General features: G+C 44.0%; 1 protein-coding gene across 2 annotated transcripts; it reads left to right on the top strand.

The window, feature by feature from the left end:
* The first annotated feature begins 71 nt into the window (after positions 1-71).
* Positions 72-22,758, top strand: galns (galactosamine (N-acetyl)-6-sulfatase). 2 transcript variants are annotated; one of them, XM_067249094.1, is made up of 14 exons: positions 72-201; positions 395-518; positions 1,271-1,345; positions 1,467-1,569; positions 1,764-1,907; positions 3,712-3,778; positions 3,944-4,071; positions 4,489-4,628; positions 4,977-5,080; positions 12,056-12,192; positions 12,405-12,507; positions 14,533-14,654; positions 21,261-21,378; positions 22,257-22,758. In XM_067249094.1, exons 1-14 carry the CDS (start codon positions 88-90, stop codon positions 22,341-22,343), a joined length of 1,566 nt encoding a protein of 521 aa, XP_067105195.1. In that variant the 5' UTR covers positions 72-87; the 3' UTR covers positions 22,344-22,758. The 2 variants fall into 2 exon arrangements, with proteins under 2 accessions (XP_067105195.1, XP_067105196.1); XM_067249095.1 differs by lacking the exon at positions 72-201 and adding an exon at positions 220-256.
* Positions 22,759-22,809: the final 51 nt, after the last annotated feature.

Raw genomic sequence — 22,809 nt, 5'->3', positions numbered from 1 at the left:
CTAAAGGCCGACGAATCGTCTTGTACTTCCTTATTTACTATCACATGACTCTCATACTTCAGCTCGAGTGCTGTGGTGCTTTTTGCAATGATTTCTTGCTTTGTTCAAATCAGCATCGTCTTTTGTTGTTTAATATGTCCTTGTCCGGCAAAGAATCGATCATATGGAACTCCAAACATTATCATCATGCTTATGGATGACGTAAGAATTTTTGTTTGTTGTCTCTTTCGGTTGAGTTAACTTATTTGCACAATGAGTAAGTAACTTTATATTCACTTCCTCAAAAGTGTCACTCAACTTTCTACACTACATCACCATCTTTTACACCACAGAGTTGCATAGATGAGACCATCACTAGGTGATCCCACATATGGTTGTTCCTTCTCCTCCTCAGATGGGATGGGGGGACTTGGGGGTGTTTGGCCAGCCCTCCAAAGAGACCCCTAATCTGGATGCCATGGCTGCCCAGGGCATGCTGCTCACTGACTTCTATACAGCCAACCCCCTCTGCTCCCCTTGTGAGTGTTGCAACCCTAGAAACAGTGAGGTCTTGTCTTTCATATATGCCAGTAGACACAAATATTAGATTTTACGTAGCTATTTAACAGACATAGTAGACAGCACATGGGAGAAAAGAGGCAGTTGTGCTACACCTGTGTAACTGGGATGGAGAAGGAAATTTGAGAGGGGCAGAAATGCTTTTTGATTCAATTTGATGCATAAATCAGAACAGTCAGTGTGTGCTAGGGCGATAGACGGAGACAAGTTATTATGCTAATAGGGATAATGCACTATGATAATTATACCTAATTTAGGAATTTGAATAAACTTGTTATGCAAAAGTGATCTACCATTTTCTTTTCTTCTAATTAATATTTAAGCAAATAAGACTTAATCAATTACTTATCTTCTGAGTGTGTGATGTGGGAGCCTGGAGGAAGCCTGGTGTGGCATACCTGGCTCTTTTACCTTTTGTATTTAAAACACAGAGAGGGTATTAAGGAATACAGCCTCTGCATATTAATTAGAAATTAAATTCAAATGCTAAGGTGGTAAACCTTAATAATCACCTAACTGATATAGCTCTCACATTTAATTGATTCATTGTGGTCTTTTCTGGTTCTGTGTTGCAAGATAAGACTTGAATATACAGTACATGGAGGACACAAAATGCATCCAAATTCGAAACAAGATTATAATGTCTGGTTAAGATGTTTTAGTTTATTTCATGTAGGTTCTCATTTCTATGTGCTACTATATTTCCCTTTAGCCAGAGCTGCACTTCTGACCGGGAGACTGCCAATTAGGAATGGATTCTACACTACCAATGCTCATGCCAGAAATGGTACTCTCTCTCTCTCTGCCTGGTCTTCTTTTGTTTGATAAAGCAAATCAATCTCACCTGGTTTTGCCTGGCAGAGATTTGCCACAAATCCTGTCATGTCTGTATCACCTGACTATTTCAGCCTACACTCCCCAAGAGATGGTGGGAGGGATCTCTAAGGAGGAGATTCTGTTGCCTCAAATGCTGAAGAAGAAGGGCTATGTGAGCAAGATAGTTGGCAAGTGGTGAGTAGGGTTTCATCTTCTTGATTTTGACATCGAAAAGGTTGCCCACTGTGATTTATGATGTCAGCATGAAGCTCCTTCACAGATTAAACCCTTGGACACACCCTTGGAATGAAAAGGGATGACCTTTCCATACTTTTGAGATAAGGCCTCACTCTGTGTGTGTCCACTTTCTGCTCACTCCTTTACCCCAGGCATCTTGGGCACCGACCTCAGTACCTCCCGCTGGAACACGGTTTTGATGAGTGGTTTGGGGCCCCAAACTGCCACTTTGGTCCCTACAACAGCAGCTCCAGGCCCAACATACCAGTCTACAACAACTCTGAGATGGTGGGAAGGTACGTTAACCACATATTCACGCACACTAAACTCCTTTCTCTACCTGTCTTAGTATTCTATTTGACTGGCTGCTCCTGCGGATGTGAGGAGAGAGTGAGCATTAGTGTTTTCCTATCTCTGTACCAGCTGCGCTTGTGTATTCCATTTTCCGGCCATTTGTTTTTCCCATAACAGCCATATGTGTAGTCAGGGTCATTGGCGCTAGCAGGCAGACGCTTTTTGCGCTTAGCTGTGGGTTTAATCAGTGCAGTATACCTGAGCCTGGACACACACACGCACACACAGAGGTACACACACATATACACACGCCCCCAGGAGACAGCAGGTTGTATTGGCGGCGTGTGAGGACACCTGGAACAGGTGGAGCGGGAGAGAGACGCCCGTCACTGCTTTCTCTCTGTGCCACGCTTCAGCAGCACCTCATAACACCCCCCCCCCCCCACACACACACACACACTGTGGTAAATACGCACCCCCCCTCTTTTTCTGGCTCTACAGCGACATCTAAACTTATCTCAGTCTGGGAGGTGAAATGTCCTTTACTGCTGGGTTTCTGGGGGTCTGTGAAGGGAAGTATACTGTTGTGAAGTCACTGATAATTAATATTTAGGATAATTATATATGAATTATCACTAGAACAATGTAATCATTAATCACTAGACACTACTGTAAGACTAATGTGATAATATGAACATTGGGTCCAATATACAAGGATAACTAGACCATCATCTACTGTCCTATAAATATATTTCATAGGAGCAATACAGTATATTGGGCATCAATAGAAGTAAATGTGCTAATATAAGCTCAAGACATGAGATAGCAAGGAACAAGCAATTTAGCAACAAGATTCTTAAAATTGATTGAAACAAACTACAGCACTTAGTGCATATTTCTAAATGCAATCATACATTCATGCAAACAGTAATGCCAGTAATTGCTGAATGTTTATTTTTGGGGGATTAAGTACTTTGGTCATCCTTTTCGATGTGAGATGTGTTCTGCCATCTGCGCATAGCTGGATCCCTTGGATTTTTCCAGAATGTCAAGCGTTAACCTGGCCACTCTAGTTTAGAAGCAGAACAAAGCTATAAAGAACCTTATCAGGTAGAGGAGTCAGGTGGCTGAGCGGTTAGGGAATTGGGCTAGTAATTCGAAGGTTGCTGGTTCGATTCCCGGCCATGCAAAATGACGTTGTGACCTTGGGCAAGGCACTTCACCCTACTTGCCTCTGGGGGAATGTCCCTGTACTTACTGTAAGTTGCTCTGGATAAGAGCGTCTGCTAAATGACTAAATGTAAATGTTATCAATTTGCATTGATCTTTCATTTACAAAATCTATCTTTCACATCTAGTTATTGCAAAGGCTCAATTTGTACTATCCAGACCCTGTCCTGTGACATTTAGATGTGTAAATTCATAGTCATCCAGCGTCCTTCCTGGGGTGGTGTTGTCCCATTTCTTTACTCTGCTCTGGCACATCAGTGATCAAAGAGCGTGATGATTCTTACATTTACATTTAGCAGACGCTCTTATCCAGAGCGACTTACAGTAGGTACAGGGACATTCTCCCCGAGGCAAGTAGGGTGAAGTGCCTTGCCCAAGGACACAATGTAATTTGGCACGGCCAGGAATCGAAACAACAACCTTCTGATTAATAGCCCAACTCCCTAATCGCTCAGCCATCTGACCCCCATATTCTTGTTGGTTGATACGTTACAACACCATCTGAAAATCTGGTTGATAGATTCATTGACTGGTCAGTGATTATTTGTTTGATTAGTTGATTGATTGATTTTTCAGGTACTATGAGGAGTTTGTGATCAATAAGAAGACTGGAGAATCCAACCTCACTCAGCTTTATCTGGAGGTGAGGGGCAGAGATACAAGGACACATCTTTACTAAGTGACCTTTACTAGCCTATACTGTAATTACACAATTACAACAAATGTCTTGGTTTGCCATGAAACTGACTCATCTTTACCAAGTGGGACTTGGTGATGCAGTTGAAGTAATCTAATAATCATTATCTAGGAGGGTCTGGACTTTATCCACCGCCAAGCCCTGGCCCAACAACCGTTTCTCCTCTACTGGGCACCAGACGCCACGCACTCCCCCGTCTATGCCTCTAAGCGCTTCCTGGGGAAGAGCCAGAGAGGACGGTAGGAGTGAGAGAGGAAGAGACGGATAGATGGGACTGACGGATGGATGAATGGATGAATGGCTAGGTCGACGGGTGGGTGGATGATCATTAGTTGCACAAACACAGTGTGGGTCCAGTGAGAGAGTGCGATGTGCAAGGATGACTTAGCATGTCCTCCTCAGTTAAGTTTCTACCCAAACCTCAGCGAGCAGCACGTTGACAGAGACATTAGGGAGACCTGGACAGAATGAGCCAGTTGCAGCCGGGGATGGGAACATACACACACCCTACCAGTAGGCTTTAACAAGAGCCTATGCCCATGTAGCTAAATAGCTGATTTAGGGCTGAATTAGTGTTTCCACCGTCACCACGGTCTGTGGTACTGTATGTGTGCGTGTCAGTGCTCAGTAGGGTTCATATGTGGTGTTCAACGCAGGTATGGTGATGCGGTGATAGAGCTAGATGATGCTATTGGTCAGATCCTGGCCTGGCTTCGTAATCTGGGCCTAGACAACAACACCTTTGTGTTCTTCACTTCTGACAATGGGGCTGCTGTGATGTCAGGTCCAGAGGAGAGTAAGTCAACCACACACACATACACACACATCTTTCTCAACTCCCCCATCCTGGGTGGATTAAGCATTCATCAAACTGTGAAGGAAACCTGGAGGCGAGGCTATGGTGTGACTCAATCCACTCATAACCAACCACTTGTGCCATTCTGTGTTTCTTTCATCATACCTTTACTACAAACATGCAAGAATGGATGTCATGTACTTCCTCAAGCTGTCTGTTGTTCAAGGGTTCTCTTTGTTTTGCTGTATCAAAGGCCCCACCCAGCATCTCAAAAGCGACAGTTATAGTAAATGATTTATAACGGTGCTCTGTGTGTGTGTGTGTGTGTGTGTGTGTGTGTTTTCTAAGGTGGCAGCAATGGACCCTTCCTGTGTGGGAAGGAGACCACCTTTGAGGGGGGAATGAGGGAGCCTGCCATAGCCTGGTGGCCTGGACACATCCCAGCAGGAACAGTGAGTACCAGATGTTCTTAGAACATGATTAGGGATGGGTATCGAGAACCGGTTCTTGTTTAGAACCGGTTCCCACTGAATCGATTCCTTGGAATCGTTAGCAAAATTCCTTAACGATTCTGTTAACGATTCTCTGTGCCGTTGCGCATGCGCAAACTATTATAGTTTATTCAGACAGACTAAAGAAAACATGGCAACTAGGAAGAAGCGTTCTAAAGTTTGGTTGTATTTCACACGACAAAATGACAACAACGCCACTTGTAACGCGTGTAAAAAGTATATTTTATAAGTATATAAGGGAGGAAATATTACAAATATGAAGAAGCATTTGAACACACAGCATGGAATGAAGTTACTGGAACGTCATGTGTTCGATGCATGCAGCAGCGCAGCTAACGTTCGCGCTTCATCTCTAACTATCTAAGGTAGAGCTAAACTGCTCAAAAGTGATCACAACCACTTGTTACTGTGTGAAGCAATTTGCCTTTATTGTGTGTTGTCGATCTAGTTATCTTCTGTCCCGTCGTTTGAAGCATACATTTTAGCTCCGGCATTCGTCTCCCATTAGTATTGATCTTATTGATCATTTCACGTTATCGGGGTGGCGTGTGTTATCAGCAAACGTTCGCGTGTCCCATTATTAAACTGAGCATATCGATTTTTAATCCATTATTAAACTTTGCATTTTAATTGTTTAACCTTTTAATAGTCCTGTTAAATGTGCCTGAAAACGCCTAAACAACATACCCAAAGTACATTGAAAGCTGTTGTTGAACCATTTGGAGTACATGCATGTAAATGGTCTCTTTTCAAAGGTGACACTGAAGTTATTTTCCCTGTTGTTAGGACCCCTGTAAGTCCTACTGGTGTTGAGTAATAGAAGCTTGAACACAAGGAAACTGAAAGTTTCTATCTCCGACTAGATTTTGTTTTGAAAACAGAGGCCTGAAGAGGCCTACAGCTGGTAGGTATTAGCTCATTTTAGAGCCAGTCAAAGCCAGTTTGAGAAATTCGTTGAGAACATGTGTGTGTGTGGGGGGGTGCAGGACGCACAGACCTAGTTGGATGTAGAGGGGAGAATCGATAAGAGAATCGATAAGGAATCGAATCGATAAGCAGGAATTGATAAGGAGTCGGAATCGTTAAAATCTTATCAATACGCATCCCTAAACATGATTGCTCTCTTTTTTTCCCTTTTGTTCTCTATTTCTATACAACCCCCCCCTCTCCATTATCCACATTCTCTCTCTGATATTTTTCTGGTGTTAAATCAGAGCACATCCTGAAGTAAGGCACTTTTGAAACACAGGAACGGTATAATCAGTGAATCACAGGCTAATTACAGTAAGGGTGTGACCATGCAGCCGCTCTCGTGTAAAGTAGCTGTCAAACACCATGGGCATGTGACACTTTTCATGGCACCTTCGGTGTGTTTGCATAGATTCAGCAAAGTTTAAGCCATGGAGTAGGCATCATGAGTGTTGGGTGTGTCTGGCGGTTTTGGGGGAAAGAGCAGAGCATTATAGCAGTCCTCCTCCGTCCAAGTAGCCTCTGTATCATCAATTTGTTACACAGCATGATTCATGTCTAAAATCACCATTAGAATAGAGGCCATCAATCAGTCAATCAAGCACAGTACTTTTTATTACACAATTTGTAACTTTGTAACTTCCTGACTTCCAGTACAAAGGTCAGGGTGTGTCATTGATAGGAGACAGTGAATATCCATTAAAGACTTGGTTCATCACACCATACAGTATAGTCCCCACCTATCTGACACAATATGCATTCAAATAAAAGTTCAAAATCTTAAAGGTCCCATGACATGAACATTTCACTTTAGGAGGTTATGTAACATTAATAAGAGTTCCCCTAGCCTGCCTTTGGTCCCCCAGTGGCTTGAAATGTTGATAGGTGTAAACCAAGCCCTGGGTATTTTTCTCCGCCTTTGAGAAAATGAAAGCTCAAACGCTCCGATTATAAATGTTCCTCTTATGTCGTCATAAGAGGAAAGGTTACCTCCCCTTTCTCTGCTTGCTCGGCCAGAGAATTTGGCCCGCCAATGAGAAAATGAGCTACAACCTGCGAATGCAATATCGTTTTTTCCTCGAGAGACAACATGGCTTGCAAACAACCAAAGCATGGCAGTTAGCCCCGCCTCTCTCCTCCTCATAGCATTTAAAGCTACAGACACAGAAATGGCAAGTCCTAAGGAAAGCTCATTGTGGGACTGCTCGTAGTGGCTGTAATTCTGCACCAAGGCTGAATTTCGGGAAAGAGACTTCAGATACAGTATTAGGGGACCACTAAGGCCTACATAAAAGCATCCAAAAACAGCATATTTTTGGATGCCGAGAGGGTGACCGTGATTACATTTAAGGGGTACCAATATTTAAATAGACATATCTTCAAATATTTCCAATGTACGAAACACCATTTGAAAACTTAGTCTGCACTTTCATAATCAGTAAAACACATTTAAAATACCATGACCTACATGTGAACCAAAATACCAGCATCTTTTCACATCAATAGGAGTGTGAACCATCAGTATCAGCAGTGTTATTGTAAACATCGGTATCAGCCCAGAATTTCACACTTGATGCATCACTAGTAGAGAGATAATAGTTCCTACATGAAACTTCTGTCTGTGACAACAAAGTCAACAAGCAACAAAGTCTGTAAATTATCTTGAGTAACCAGATTTTTCTAATGTATTTTTGGGGTGCTTTGAGCACCACAACCCGAGTGCGATCTAGCTCTATTATATATAGAACATCTCTATATAACATCTCAACACTGTAAAAAAAAAAAAAAAAATCCGTTTTTCCCAACTAATATTTGACACATTTTCCCTGAATTTCAAAATGACAAGGAAATCATATTAAATTGATAATAATGAACTGTTTATTTAAATGTATCATGCGATTTAACAAAAAAGATTTTGCATAACTTAACCACTACTTTACATAAATAAACACAGGTATTGACCATTCCCCTTCCCACAATGCACCATGCAAACGATTTGCCCGGCTCCATTGAAAGTGAATGGAAAGCTTTGCTTCGCTCAAATCGCTTCACTGTTGTGGACACAAACTATTATAGTCTCTGAGGGCATACTGAATCATGGGATTGTTACTTCAATCTCCAAGAGGAGGAATTTTATTTCTAATATAATTTTTTACCCCTCCCCTAATACCATTTTATTGATTTTAGGCCCTAATACATGGAGAGACATCCAGTCACATCCAGTGTCAGTGTGTATTTTTTCTTTTTTGAGGTGTATGACTATTCTAACAATTAAAATATGTTAAAAGGAAAAGAGGTAATGGAATGATAGGGAGATTTCTTGTAAAAAATACAGTAATATAAATAAATTATAGTAAAGCGAATAACTGTTGATTTTTACTGTATCTATGTTTTAATCTGACAGTCCTTTTTTAGCGCCTGTTTTTTTAACAATGTATGACCAAAAACTGGCAACTCACACAACTCGAAGCAATTTAGATGGATAAATAGCACTACAGATAAAAGGAAAAACATGTATTAGACAAGCGTTGGTATTGTCTAACAAGCGTTAGACAATACCATCAGACTACACCAGTGAATTGATGGTACCCCAGAGCAGACCCTACCCTACCAAGTTCTTGCCTTCAGTGTATTCCTGTGTCTGTTTCTCTCCTGTATCAGGTAGGGAGCCAGGTGGCTGAGCGGTGAGGGAGTCGGACTAGTAATCCGAAGGTTGCCAGTTCGATTCCCGGTCATGCATTTTTGGGGGATTAAGTACTTTGGTCATCCTTTTCGATGTGAGATGTGTTCTGCCATCTGCGCATAGCTGGATCCCTTGGATTTTTCCAGAATGTCAAGCGTTAACCTGGCCACTCTAGTTTAGAAGCAGAACAAAGCTATAAAGAACCTTATCAGGTAGAGGAGTCAGGTGGCTGAGCGGTTAGGGAATTGGGCTAGTAATTCGAAGGTTGCTGGTTCGATTCCCGGCCATGCAAAATGACGTTGTGACCTTGGGCAAGGCACTTCACCCTACTTGCCTCGGGGGAATGTCCCTGTACTTACTGTAAGTCGCTCTGGATAAGAGCGTCTGCTAAATGACTAAAATGTAAATGTAAAATGTATCACTGTCCATAACATCTCCGGGGATTCTCCGTTTTGAGAGACAGAGAAAAGAAAGATACAAAAAGCATAGAAGTTTCTCAACTCAAAGGCCAAAGACACCTAAAAAAGGCTGTGTTTGTGTGCATGCCTGCACTCCTCCTGCCAAACACTTACAATATGGCTCCCTCCCTCCCAACCTCACACACACCATCCCAACACCTCCCTCCTGTAACACCCCATCCCCCACACTGTCCCACTCCCCCAACCCTGATCCTCTAAGCCTGCGCGTTCTGCAAATGACTTTTAATTGTATTAGGGGCAGCTGTGACACGGGGCTATGGTGCTGGAGGATTTTTTGGAGGAGCAAGCGGAGGCAGCAGGCTGCGGGCTGCAGTAAGCCCTGCCCTCGGCTCATCTGGCTGGGGTGTGCTGGGCCCTGATAGCGAGGCAGAGTGGCGAGCGAGAGGAGGTTGGGGAGCGTCTTAGAGAGCTAATCTGTTTGTGTGTTTGCTGAGGTTGGATTGAGCAGTAATGAGGACTTCTGTATCTGAATATGCCAGGCGTTCAGGATAAAGGGGGGGGCTGGGATAACTGGTTGTGCCAGGGAGGATTTATGTGTGGGTCTTCGATGTGCTGGTATGGTTGTGTGTGTGTGCACACAGAGAAAGAACCACCTGCTGTTTGGCTTTCCAGGAAGAGAACGTTAGAACGTTAGAATGTCATGTAAAACACCTGCACTGTCTGGAACCAGCACACACACACACACACACACACTGAGGAACCTCTGCTATGTGTGTGGTGATTTGGCCTCAGAGTGGGCAGGTTGACATAAAGAGAAACCCCTAAGTAAGTCTGTGATCGAGCTCCTTTGTTGTGTTGTGTGTGTGTGTTTATCTGTGAACAGGCAGGGAGAAGGACCAGGAACCTGATCCAACCCTTTGTTGCTTAGTGCACAGTTGAAATCTTTCTCTTGATCTCTTTCCACATTCAGCACTTTCTATATGCCTAAGCTCTGAGCACAAACACTACCCTGGAGGAATACCAGCCCACAGAATAGAGTTGCAGTGTTTAGATGTGTGCAGTGTCTCAGGCTCAGACACAAACACAGTTTGTTCTGCTCACACTGCCTTTGACTTCAACAGCTGCCAAAATATTGCTCTGATTGCTGACATATTTACCCAACTTGAGTATATTTTTCTCTAGTGGTACAGACTAAGGGCTTGGTTTTGATTGGTGAGGTGATGAATATCCAGACTTCAGTTAGGTTAGTAAATGTACATATCTTCAGAGAACCTGTAGATCTGAACTGGACAGAATAGAATGTTGCACCCCCCAGGGTTGTGATGATGAGGTGTCATCCATCACTGGGTTGGGGGAGAAGAGAGGATGGAAAGAGAGACAGAGAGAGAGAGGAGAAAGGCAAGAGACCAGCATGGCTTCAGCATTCCCCTGGTGATTGACTGGGAGAGAGAGGGAGGGACGGAGAGGGGGATAAAGGGAGGGAGGAATGGGGAGATGCTCTGGCCCCCAACACTGCCGTCACAATCCCTTTTGTTGTGTTTATCAGTGGAGAGACAGAGCGGCTGAGAGGCTGGGACAGGGATAGCAGGTCTGCTCTCTCTGATAACCAGCTGCACAGCAGAGCCAGGACACACAGACAAAAGCTGACGTGGAGAAAGAAATGAAGAGAGAGACAGAAAATACAAGTGGAAATGAGAGTAAATGAGAGATAACAAAATAGTCTCGGCTTCCCTAAGGCAGTTTTAATGGGGTGTGTTTAGTAGAGGGATATGAGGCTTGTCTGTGTGGGTAGTTAACTGTTAATTGGGTGCTTCAATTTGTGTTTTTGTTTTGTTGTGTGTTTGTGGGACGACCTGTTTACTTGTGTGTTTCCCTATCAAGTATGTTCTGTCTGTCTCTCTATCTCTGTCTGTGTGTGTGTGTGTGTGTGTGTGTGTGTGTGTGTGTGTGTGTGTGTGTGTGTGTGTGTGTGTGTGTGAGAGAGAGAGAGAGCGAGAGCTCGTTTCTCTCTGCCTCTATGTGTGTATAGGCCTGAGCATACAGATAATGGAATGTGTTGCAGCGTCTTTTCTGGCGGCTGCTGTGGCTGCGGGAGAAAAAAAAAGAATTCATTTGTACGCCGTGGAGCCGGTGTGTGTGTGCAGAGTGGTGATAGCGCCGCGTCGGCACATGGCATCCCAGCTGCTCTGGGCTGATAGTGCTATCTGATGGCGAGCGTGCCGTCTCGCTCAAAGACCCTGCTCAGGAGAGAAAGGAATGGAAGATCAAGGATGACAGTGAAAAAATGGCATTTTATCTGAAAATAGTTCAAAGTTTATAAATAAAATAAAGCTTTTCATAGCGACTGGGGAACAGAGATAAAACGGCTACTGCCGGGCCCTCATCTTCTCTCTCTCTCTCTCTCTCTCTCTCTCTCTCTCTCTGTCTCTGTCTCTTGCTCTCTCCTTCCTCACTCCTCTTTCCTCATTTGGAGGGTTTATAATAAACCTGTGAGCGCAGATTAGAGTGAAGAAATGCATCATCAGTATTTTAAAACACACACACACGTCTTAAAAGTAGTTCTTTCATAGCGTTGTGTGTGTGTGTGCGCTCTGGGCCATTGTGCTCTCTCTCTCTCTCTCTCTCTCTCTCTCTCTCTCTCTCTCTCTCTCTCTCTCTCTCTCTCTCTCTCTCTCTCTCTCTCTCTCTCTCTCTCTCTCTCTCTCTCTGAGAGAGAGAGAGAGAGAGGCTAGTTCCTGCCCTGCACCGTGACACCACACTGTCAATATGAAATCCCAAGACCGTGTTTACAGTAAACTCTCCTCTCTTGTCTCAACCCCCCCCCTCCTTTTGCCACTATCCCAGGTGAGCCACCAGCTGGCCAGTGTGGTGGATGTGTTCACCACGAGTCTGACACTGGCTGGCATCAGCACCCCCGACGACAGGAGCCTCGACAGCCTGGACCTCACACCTGTTCTGCTCAACAACAGCCTCATCAACAGGTTAGACCTCACAGGAAGAAACTGTGTTGGGGGGCAAGATGTATGTGAGAGCTGAGAGGGTGAGGGTGAGCTGGGGATAACAGCATGGGAGGTGTGTGTGTGAGGGCTGCAAAGTGGCATTCTTAGTCCTGCCAGTGGGGGATCCTGAAGTGAAGGCTTGGTTATCACAGTCCTCCAGTTGTCACCCACCAATCCCATTTCACACCCTACAGGCCCATCTTCTATTACCGTGGCAACGAGATGATGGCCGTCCGGGTCGGACCCTACAAAGCACACTACTGGACGTGGAGTAACTCCTGGGAGGAGTTTAACAAAGTGAGTAACTGACATCTAGTAGACTTTCTGTCTGTCTGTCTGTCTGTCTGTCTGTCTGTGTATCTGTCTATGTATCTGTCTGTCTGTCACTCACTTAGTTTGTTGATTCTCTCTCTGAATTTCTCACCACATACACGTCAACTTAACAAAACATCCACATAGCTGTACAAATCAATTTCCTCATTACTGTAACAACATCCATTGTGTATGTTTGAAATGTCATGAATATGAATGAGCACTCCTCTTCACCATGTTAGCTCACTTTTATCGGAGTCCCCTTTTTTTCCTCCCTCTCGCTGAGTATACAGGAGGAAAGAGACAAGGTAGGCAGAGAGAAAGACTTTTCTCTTTCCTCGTCCTTACCTTCAGAAACACGTCGTCCTCCTGTCCATCCGGCCTTGGTGCTCTGGTACCAACGTGGCCGTTTGTTTTATGCCTCATCGGTCGCTTAAATTGCTCTCTCGGAGAGGGGTGCTGAATCAATAGCCAGCTCCTCTATCAGCTCATGTGAACTGGAGTGGAACTTCACAAATAATGCCGTCTGATTGCCTGTAAGCTGCCTATTGATTGCTGCACAAGTGTGTGTTTGTGTGCATATGTTGTGTGTGTGTGTGCGTGTGTGTGCGTGTGTGTGTGTGTGTGTGTGTGCGCGCGCAAAGGACAGTATGAAGAGCAGGCTCAAGGGCTCCCAGTCTGGCTGTAAGATTTAAAATGTCAGGACTTCATTAACCTCATCATGTCCACTGACCCCTCCCATCTTACCACAGAACCAATCACCATCTCATATAGAAACTATGCTGTGCTTCTATTGGTTAGCAGTGGATAGTAAACATGGAGCCTTTGTTAACCTTGCTTCACTAGTTTAGAATAACAGAATATTTGTTTGTGGTAAAATAATAGATAAACAAGAAGTGAAGCAAGACATTATTCGACAATATCGGTAGACACATCTGTTGTTCCTTGGTTTTCTGTAGTGTGAAATACCATTCTGTACATTTTGTGTCATCTCAAGGTAAAGTATTGTAAGAATGCATTTAAATTCTTCTGCTTTTGATTTGTAGCTTTCTTTATTCTTTAATTTGTGTCCTTTAATGGTAACTCCTGCACTCCATCCATAAGTCAGGATTTCTGTAGCCATCTTTGCTCTATTATTAATGCCTGGGGAGATATGTAGTTCTCTGTGGTGCATCTCCTCCTCAGATCCAGACACCGGGTCTCTCCAGAAGCCTTCTGGGAGTATGAGTCTTTTACATTTCCAAGACCAGGGTGTAGAGAAGACTGCTTCAAAGAGGTTGGGCAAGTCTGGATCATACGGGACATAGCAGTACAGTGAAGTGTGTGTGTGCGCGTGCGCGCGTGTACAGCTATTTGTGCCCGTGCTCTATAGAGCGTGAGCAGCCTGTAGTCCCAGAGGGGGGTAGATAGGGCCTTACAGATGAATGGTTTCTCAATATTAGTTGGGCTCCTCACAAGAGAGTGTGTGCGTGTGCGCGTGCGAGAGAGACTGAAGGGCTCCTGCAGGGTGTCCCAAGAGAGGGGAGCTTGGAGGAGAGTGTGACTCAATCAGCCTGTGATCACAGCCAGATCCCTCCATCTCCTACTGTGCAATGGCAATAGGAAAAGGCGGGGAGCAGCCTCAACAGTGAACCCCTTCTGATGTGCAACCATAAAGGCTCCACCAGCAGTGAAAATAGGCCCTTCGTAGATGCAATTCTAACATGAATTAGAAATACAAGTTGTCAAGTTTGTATGGGAGTCCAGTGATCTATATTGTCCCCTGATCCAACACTCAGCATAAATGGGGTAGGGTGAGGAGGGTTTCCATGTGTATTTGAGCACATCAGCTGCAGCCTTGAACATCCCAGCAGCCATCTCATCTGGTAATTTCTCTTTTCAAGGGCTCTTTCTGAGGGACAGCCCAACTGTGTTATCTTTGGCACAGTTTCCAGTGTCCTCTGCTCTGTGGAGTAGTGTCTAACAGAAGCTAAATGTCTGTGTGTGTTTGTGTGTGTGTGTATGTTTCAGGGGATTAACTTCTGTCCCGGCCAAGAGGTGGCAGGTGTAACCACCCACATCCAGAAAGAACACTCCATGCAACCAATCATCTTCCACCTAGTGCGGGACCCTGGGGAGAAATACCCAATAAAGTGAGTCTAGTCAAATCAGTAAAACAATAGAGATTGTCCAATGTATTCCTATGTTTCTATGTCCCCTTATCTCAATGCAGACCACAAAGAGGCCCCTGCTCTTCACTGTCTGATGACAGTGGGATTGGAGATCATGCTGGTTTGTGTTCAATTGGGGAAATGTGTTTGATCTGGTGCTTAATGCCTATCCAGCAGTGTTGTAGTACCTCGAGACCGGTGCTGGTCTAAAGACCAGTCTAGAGACCTCTTTTTTAATGTCTCGTCTCGGAATCAACCGCATTTTTACTCGGTCTTGTCTTGGTCTCAATACACTGGTCTTGGTCATGACTTGGTCTCGTTTTAGGTGGCTTGACTACAATACTGCTATCCAGATCTCTGGGCTCTATACTGGTGTGCTAGAATGGGGGGGGGGGGGGGGGGGGGGGTTGTAAGGCTTGTCTGTGGTACTCTGACCTCTGGTTAAATAAGAGAAGACAGGAGAGGGGGAAGAGGGTAGTGGGGTGGGTCAGCGAGGGGGTGGAGGTATGGGATCGATACTGATCCAGAGCTGGTTGGCTGGCTGGAGATTGATTTGGCCAGGCACAGAGAAGCTGATTAAAGTCTCCTCTTTGTGATTGCAAACAGCTCTCCTACGATCATTGTCTGGCCTACAGCTATCACAGTTGGAAGTTAAAATTGCAAGACAAATACTCCTGGTCTAAATTGAGACTGCAAAGGCTGTTTAATGGATCTGTGTGCGCTTCTGAGAAGGTGAGCCTGAGGAGAGAGGTGGGGCTGGCTGGGACACTAGTGTAATGATACCAGGTATTATTCTAAGCCCAGGTCTGAAATGGGCACATGTTACTGAGATTAGCACAAAGAAGACCCTTCATTTGAGAACATCTGTTGGCAACCTTTCCATCCAAAAATTCCTTGAGGATAGGCTGAATTGTTCTCAGTGCATCTTCTTTTGCTATACCATGGAGAACAGCTTCACTGTTCTGTTGTGATTTGATGAGGGAACTGAGTTTTGTATTATATGGCTTAGTCTCTGATCCCTCATCATTCTTTTAATATTGTCTTCAGGCAGATTAGCTCCTAGGCTACTACTACACACACACACACACACACACCCTCAGGCTAGCTCTAGCTCTCTCTTTTTCTTTGCCTCTCTCCTCTCTTCTCCCTTCCTTGACTTCCTCAATCTGCTCTTGAAGTGAGATTGAATAATTAAACATTAATGTGGTTTTGATCTGCCTGTACTCTTAGCCTCTCTTGTATGCAGCCCTCAGAGTTAAAAAGGCCAGATCAATATTCAGTGCTGTGTTGTGTTGAATACTGGAGAGTGTGGTTCACCAGGGCCCAAACTGATGGAGTAGAGGCACACACACACATACACACACTCTCCTGTTCTCACCGACTCTCTCTGCACTATCTTTGTCGCATATCTTGCTTTACTCCTCTCCTCCCCTGTGTATGTGTGTGTCGTGTGTGTGCGTGCGTGTGTGCGTGCGTGCATGCAGGGCTACTACAGCCAGTCGTGTGTGTTCCTTGGGCCCCCAGCTGGACCTGCTGTCTGACTTCCTGTCATTAATCTCTGTCTGCACCTAAAGAGCCACTTAAGATGATATAGGGCCTGTCTGCACACATACCTTCACTACTGTGGCAGACTGGTATAGCCAGCAGCACACACTACTCAGTCCAGTACAGTCCAACTTAGCTACCCACTGAGATTGTACTTGAACCCACATCCCAACCTTGCATGTCTGCCTGTCTTGTCCAGATTACCAAACTATGAACCTGACTGTTGGTTACCTGCTTGCTTGCCTACTTGCCTGTCTGCTGGCCAGACAAGCACTTTGACTGCCCCCAATCAATAGTCTTCACTGAACTGCTCAATTTCCTCTGGGGTTGGGGAGGAGGGGCAGAGTTATATGATTGTCTCTTCAATTCCCTAGCGTTTCGCTCCTGGTGCCGCAGTTGTGTGTTTGTGTGCGCGCATCCTCCCCCCCCCCCCCCCCCCCCCCCCCCCTTCACTAGTGGGGTTATGAATCCGTAATCAGAGTGGTGACACACCTGAGCAATGCCCCCTCCCCCCTGGGTGTCATGCATTATAAATCAAAGAGCCTCATTTGCATCCACTCTTGTTATTATTCTAAAAATCTGTGTTTGCTCCAGCGAGCGAAGGGTTAGGTTGAGGATAATGAGCTCTGCTGACTCCAGCTTTCTCATTGTTGGTTGGGGGGCGAGTGTAAATAAATATGGTATTGTTTGTTTTGATTTAGGGTTATCCACAGATTATTATGCATGCTGTGTATAAAGAACTTGCCCTGCTCTTTGTTTCCTGCAAAATGTTAACACTTGCGTGTTTGTGATGCATCGCAAAGAGATAGTGCCGTCGAAGCAGTTATCTACAAATGAAGCCCGGTGATCAATATCTCCAGCTCTGATAGGATGGTACCAAATGCTTCGTCATTATGATCTGATGCGGTCTCGCTATCTCTGGCTGAAGCTGTGCTACCCAGTAACTGGTGCTGTTCAGTCGGAAATATTACACTGACATCCCAGAGAGCTTTACTCATTTCAGATAGGAACACAACCTTAGGGAAGCTGAGATAGGGCTATGCAGTTTGGCATCAGACACGCTGTATGAGAAATCTCTACAGATGTACAGTTTAGCCATGGCTCTTTGAAGGCCTTAAAGTTGGATTAGAGGGATAGGCAAGTGATTCTGTTGGAGTAGGGATGTGACTATGTGTACATTATAACACACAGTATAACACACACAACAATGTGTATAGCCCTGTGAGAGAAACAGAGACAGACGGATACAGAAACAGAGAGAGAGAGAGCGGGAAGGGGATGTTCACACTGGCTACAGGATAGGGGGACAGGGGAAAGGAATAACGTGTATAATTAACTAGCGTAGAAAGTAAGGATGGGACTAACATAGGTTTGACAGAAAGTGAGATACTGGCCAGTGGACGAATGAATAGTCTGGAACAGAGGTGTGAATATTGCAGTAGTCTGTGGCCCAGAAAGAGAGTGACAGATAGTGGGGGAGGGGGTGGGGGGGCAGGTGCAGTGGTGAGGCAGAAGCCCCACAGCCCTGTGGGAGATTGGGGAAGGGAGGCTGGAGGAGGTGTGATTCGGACAGGGCCTGGGGTTATTACTCTAATTGACACTTCACCCCACACACGCTCACATGCTCCCCGGGGGCCAATCAGATAGCTGGGATCAGAGAAGAGACGGGGAAGGGGAGTGGGCTGGCACAGGTGCTGCTACTGAGTGTTTTACGGGTGTAATTGTACTGGTGATATTTGTCTATATGCGTGTCATGCCACTAACCACACGCACACACACACTCACTCACAAACAGCCCATTAACCCTACAGGTCGTACAGAGAGCAGAGTTCCTCTGAAAGCCTTCAGGGCCTCTGTGTTTTACACACTGAATATAATGATGCTCAGAGGTGCTTGCCTGGTGTCCAACTAGAGTAATTGAGAAACGAGGGGACGGGGGGGGGCAGATTTGATTCTACTGAGGAGGGGTTCCCCAAACACCTCTGTGTGTTCTTATTATGTCTGTCTGTGTATGGTGGGTAGGTGTGTGTGTATATCCGATTGATTGTTGAAAGCTTTGTCATTAGATATAGGCCTATATGATGACTTGAGTTTGTTCACCATCTATATACTATGAATGACATCTGTTCTCTGTGTTAAATTGTATAACCAGGGGCATGTACTACGAATCAAGATCAACATGCTCTGGATTACTTTCAGTTACCCGGCTACACGAAGGCTAACAATCGCAATCACAATAAGCGGTATCACTACGGCGGTTATCAACTCTAACTCAACCCAGATCTTTCCAATCTAGAGATGTGCGCGTTCACATAAAGGGGCGGTGTTTGCACCGTATGTCCAATCGCAAACATGGACAAAACAATAGCCGCATATTTCACGCAGGACGATCAGACAATAATCTTACAATATTTGGCCGGGTTTCCCAGACTCGTTAAGAAGCTCTTAGAACGCTCTTAGAACGCTCCTAAGAAGCTCTTAGCGTTAAGAGCTTCTTAACGAATCTGGGAAACCCGGCCTTTGTCTACTCCTGCTGCGTGAAATATTGTAATACAAACATATCAGGAATACAGACATACAATACAGGCAAAAATCAACAAAGTCGCTGCTGCCAAGCTGGCAGAAAATAGCAGACGCTATAAATGTGTAAGCTACATGACTTATTGATAGCACTGCCCCAGGCACAAGATGTGACCATAATTACACTTGTGCATTCCATGTTAAACTTTTGTTGCTGTATTATTTTAGTTGCAACGCTGGCAGTGGCAAATGATCGTGGGAGCAAATAAAAATAAAAAATAAAAACATAATTCAAAATGGTAAGGAGCAGTAGGCAATACTTTAACTTTCATATTTTAAGGCCAACAAGTACAAGGCTGAATTGCCTGAGTCAGTCCCTTTTGTAGGATATTGGTATACAAAGGGCCTATAGAACAATGAAATTGCTTGCAGCCAACAGGAAGAAAAATTAGGCAAAGAAAACTGGGGGGCCCTCCCCCACAGGACTTCACTCCTGCTGAGGAGCTGGCCCTCTCCAGCTATCAGGGTCGCCCCATGATGGAAGGAGTGGAAGGGGGCATTTCTTCAGACCCTGGTGGCAGCAGCTCGGAAACCCACGCATATGTATGTTTCAAGTAATCTATGTGACCATGTTCATTCAACAATTATTTATGAATATTGTAGGAGTGAAATGTATTACTGTTCTCTGCAGTGACAGGAAATACAGTGGTGTTGCTGCCACCACCCACTGTCGTCCCACTGTGCCATACAGAGGTAACAGTGAAACTAATAGTCATTTGCCAGTATGTATGCCATATGTGGTTGCTGAATATTTATCAAATATGCCATTTACTTTCTCAATTGGAGGTCCTAGATGATCAGGACACTGTGTCTGCCTGCTCAAAGAGCATTTTGGGGGTACACTTTTGAGTTTTTTTTACCACTTGCAACACAGATGGTGAGAGTGTGTGAACGTGTGGCTGTGACTGAAGTGTCTGTAATTACTTGCTAATGGTGGTGGTCTGAACATGAGACACAAGTCCTTAAAGTGCTCATTTCAAATATGACTCAATTGATTAAATTGCTTTGGTGTTAAACTCAGCAGGAAAATGAATTTCTTCCTCCCCCTGAGCCTAGGGCCTCCACTTCAAGGCCAAGACAAAACACGAGGTATAAGCAATGAACCTTGAAACACAGTCGTCAAATGGACACGTTCAACTTTCTCCAAGTGTGCCTTGCAAAGGGACAATGTTCTTTATTTGTTTTAGGTTGGGGCAGACAATGTGAGGGCCCTGTATAAAAGAACCCTGGAGCTCGATATAGAGTATAAGACTCTTTTTAATAATAAAAAATCAAGGCTGGAGATAGAAAAACTGGAATATGAGAAGATATAGTACATGACTGACTGAATGAATGACACTAAACTTAGTTACACTGACATTCGTTTTCTGTGTTCCTATGAAAGGGAGAACACATGAGGATTTATTTGATAAACTTTTTTTCTACGTTTTGGTCTTTTTATACCTTTTTGTGGCTTTTTTGTTGTGCCTTTTGAGTCTTTTGTGGGGGGTTTCACCATTTCTTTCTTTCAATGTCATATTTATTCTTTTTGAAAAATGCTATGAAAATAGTGAATTATCATTTATTTAACTTGTGAAGAGCATTGTACGGTACCATACACATTGTTCTTTTTGTTTTGAAATGTTTTGGTTGAAGGAAACCCACATTTCTGATATGGAAATAATTAGAAAATGGGTCAAAGCAACCGAACGACAACAGAAGAGGTTAAGGGGAGACACCCCAGTGAATAGTAATAACATATCAACGTGACACTACATAAAAGTACCCGTAGCGAAATAACGGAACGCTATGCATACAGTCTGTGGGACTGTGGGCGCACGGCTTCGATGTGTCGCATTGGCAACATACGGCTCAAGAAGTTGGCAAAGATAATATATAAAGATATTCTCTGCTGAGAATCTATATCTTGCATAAATATAGTCATCAGGGAATGCCAAAGGGTTTTGTCGGTCTCTAAATGTTCTGGCTCTTCTGAGCGCACTTCTCACTATCCGCGCACCAAGCTCCGCATGATCTTCTATGAACGGTGACGCCATTATCCTCACGAATGAGTTAGTGGGCGGGGCTTTTATACCGGTTGATCTCTGATCTCCAACTTAACCTGCTCCCGACCAGGTTAGGCGTTCAGCATGTGTTACCATGGCTATCTACCCCGGTAAACAAGTGATCCACCGTCGTGATACAGGAAACCCTGGGTTGAACCTGAAGTTACCTCGTTAACGCCAACTCTTGATTCGTAGTACAGGCCCCTGGTTCATAGTGGGTATGGATGTGTGCGTGCGTGCGTGCGTGCGTGGGAGGAAGTGAAAAGTGAATTATCCTTGACATGTCGTTGTGTGTTTCTTTTGTGTGTGTGTGTGTGTGTGTGTGTGTGTGTGTGTGTGTGTGTGTGTGTGTGTGTGTGTGTGTGTGTGTGTGTGTGTGTGTGTGTGTGTGTGTGTGTGTGTGTGTGTGTGTGTGTAGTGTTGTTACTAAAGAGTACAGGGATGCACTAAGCAGGATCTCTCAAGTGGTGGAGCTCCATAAGAACACTCTGGTCCCAGGTCTCCCCCAGCTCAACATGTGTGACATGGCCGTCATGGTAGGAGCCTTTCAGACATATTATATTTGTAAAGTTATTTCATGCCATGTGTATACATGCAGATTCAAATGGTAATAACATAAACCTGGAATATAAAGTTGACTGCATAGATACAGTACATTTCATGTGATAAAGGAGGTGGTAGAATGCCTTTTCAAACCTTATACACTACTTTGGAATCTACATACAGGATGGCTGTATTCCAAATAGGACTCTTACAATTGAATATGATGAAAGACACATTGTGCCTTTCTCATGACTGATAAAAATCATGTTTTATATCAGTCATACAATCATCGAGTCTTATTCGGAGGCTTTTGTTTCCAGCTCATTGTCTCTCAGACAGAATGAAAAGAAAAAAAATATTAAGATCTCCTTGTTTAGAGGTCTCTCTCATTTCCTCTCCCATCTTTTCAAAATGTACGCCTCTTCTCTGAGCTTTTATTGTTCCAGTTGGGCTTTTTTTTTCTTCTCAATTACAGATTTGTTTACTAGGTATTTGTCTCACTCTTTGTCAGTCAAGTATCTTATTGTGTTAGAGATGTTTAAATAATACCTTTTGTGCTGACTGTTGGGTTTGTAGTTCTTAAAAAAAAGTGTTTGTATTATTTTACTACTTAGGAAATAAGAGAGTATAGTTAGCTTTACCAAACAATTACATTGTGTCAGGTCTTGAAATCCTCCAAATGTCTGCAGATGCTTGACTAATTAATGTAACAACAGCACCCCTGTGTGGCTGCACCATGGCAAATCCCGTTCAAGGGGACAGCCATCATCGTCATATAACAGCAGTTGCAACAGTAAACTCACCTTTCTCAGTAAACCTGGTAAAGGTGAAACACATCAGTGTTTTATCAATGTCTTTCTCCAATCCCCAGAACTGGGCTCCCGCAGGATGTGAGAAGTTAGGAAAGTGCTTCAAAGCTCCGAAGTCACAACCATGGAAATGTGACTGGCCACACTAACTGTCCGGGTGTCTGTCTGTCTCTGACGTCTGGATGGTTAGAAGACCCCATTGAGAGAAGTACCATCACCATGGAATATGACTGGCTTTTCACTGAGCTTGTGTGTACCAAGAGCGTTGTTTTGCATTGGATAACATGAAACATTGGACACTGCTGTACATGATAGTACTATGTGGCTCTGTGTATAAAACCGTTTTTAACAAGGTAATCAACCATCTAAGGTAGTTTATCTGATTTGTGCTTTTCCTTTAATTAAATGTAGATTTTTTTTATATACTGCTGACAGAAAAGTGTGTTGTTGAAAAAAGATTCAATTGAAATGTCAAAACACACTATAGGGACATGATTTTGTTTATTCTTATTAATTTCTGTAAAAATAATATTTTAAACTGAATAAATGTTTTTTTCTTTTTCACACGATGGCACTAAATTTTAATTTTATCGTGATATTGAATTTGACACATTG

Source organism: Osmerus mordax, chromosome 13, assembly GCF_038355195.1.
Source record: "Osmerus mordax isolate fOsmMor3 chromosome 13, fOsmMor3.pri, whole genome shotgun sequence".
NCBI classification, from domain to species: Eukaryota; Metazoa; Chordata; class Actinopteri; order Osmeriformes; family Osmeridae; genus Osmerus; species Osmerus mordax.
This window is presented reverse-complemented; position numbering and strand designations above follow the sequence as displayed.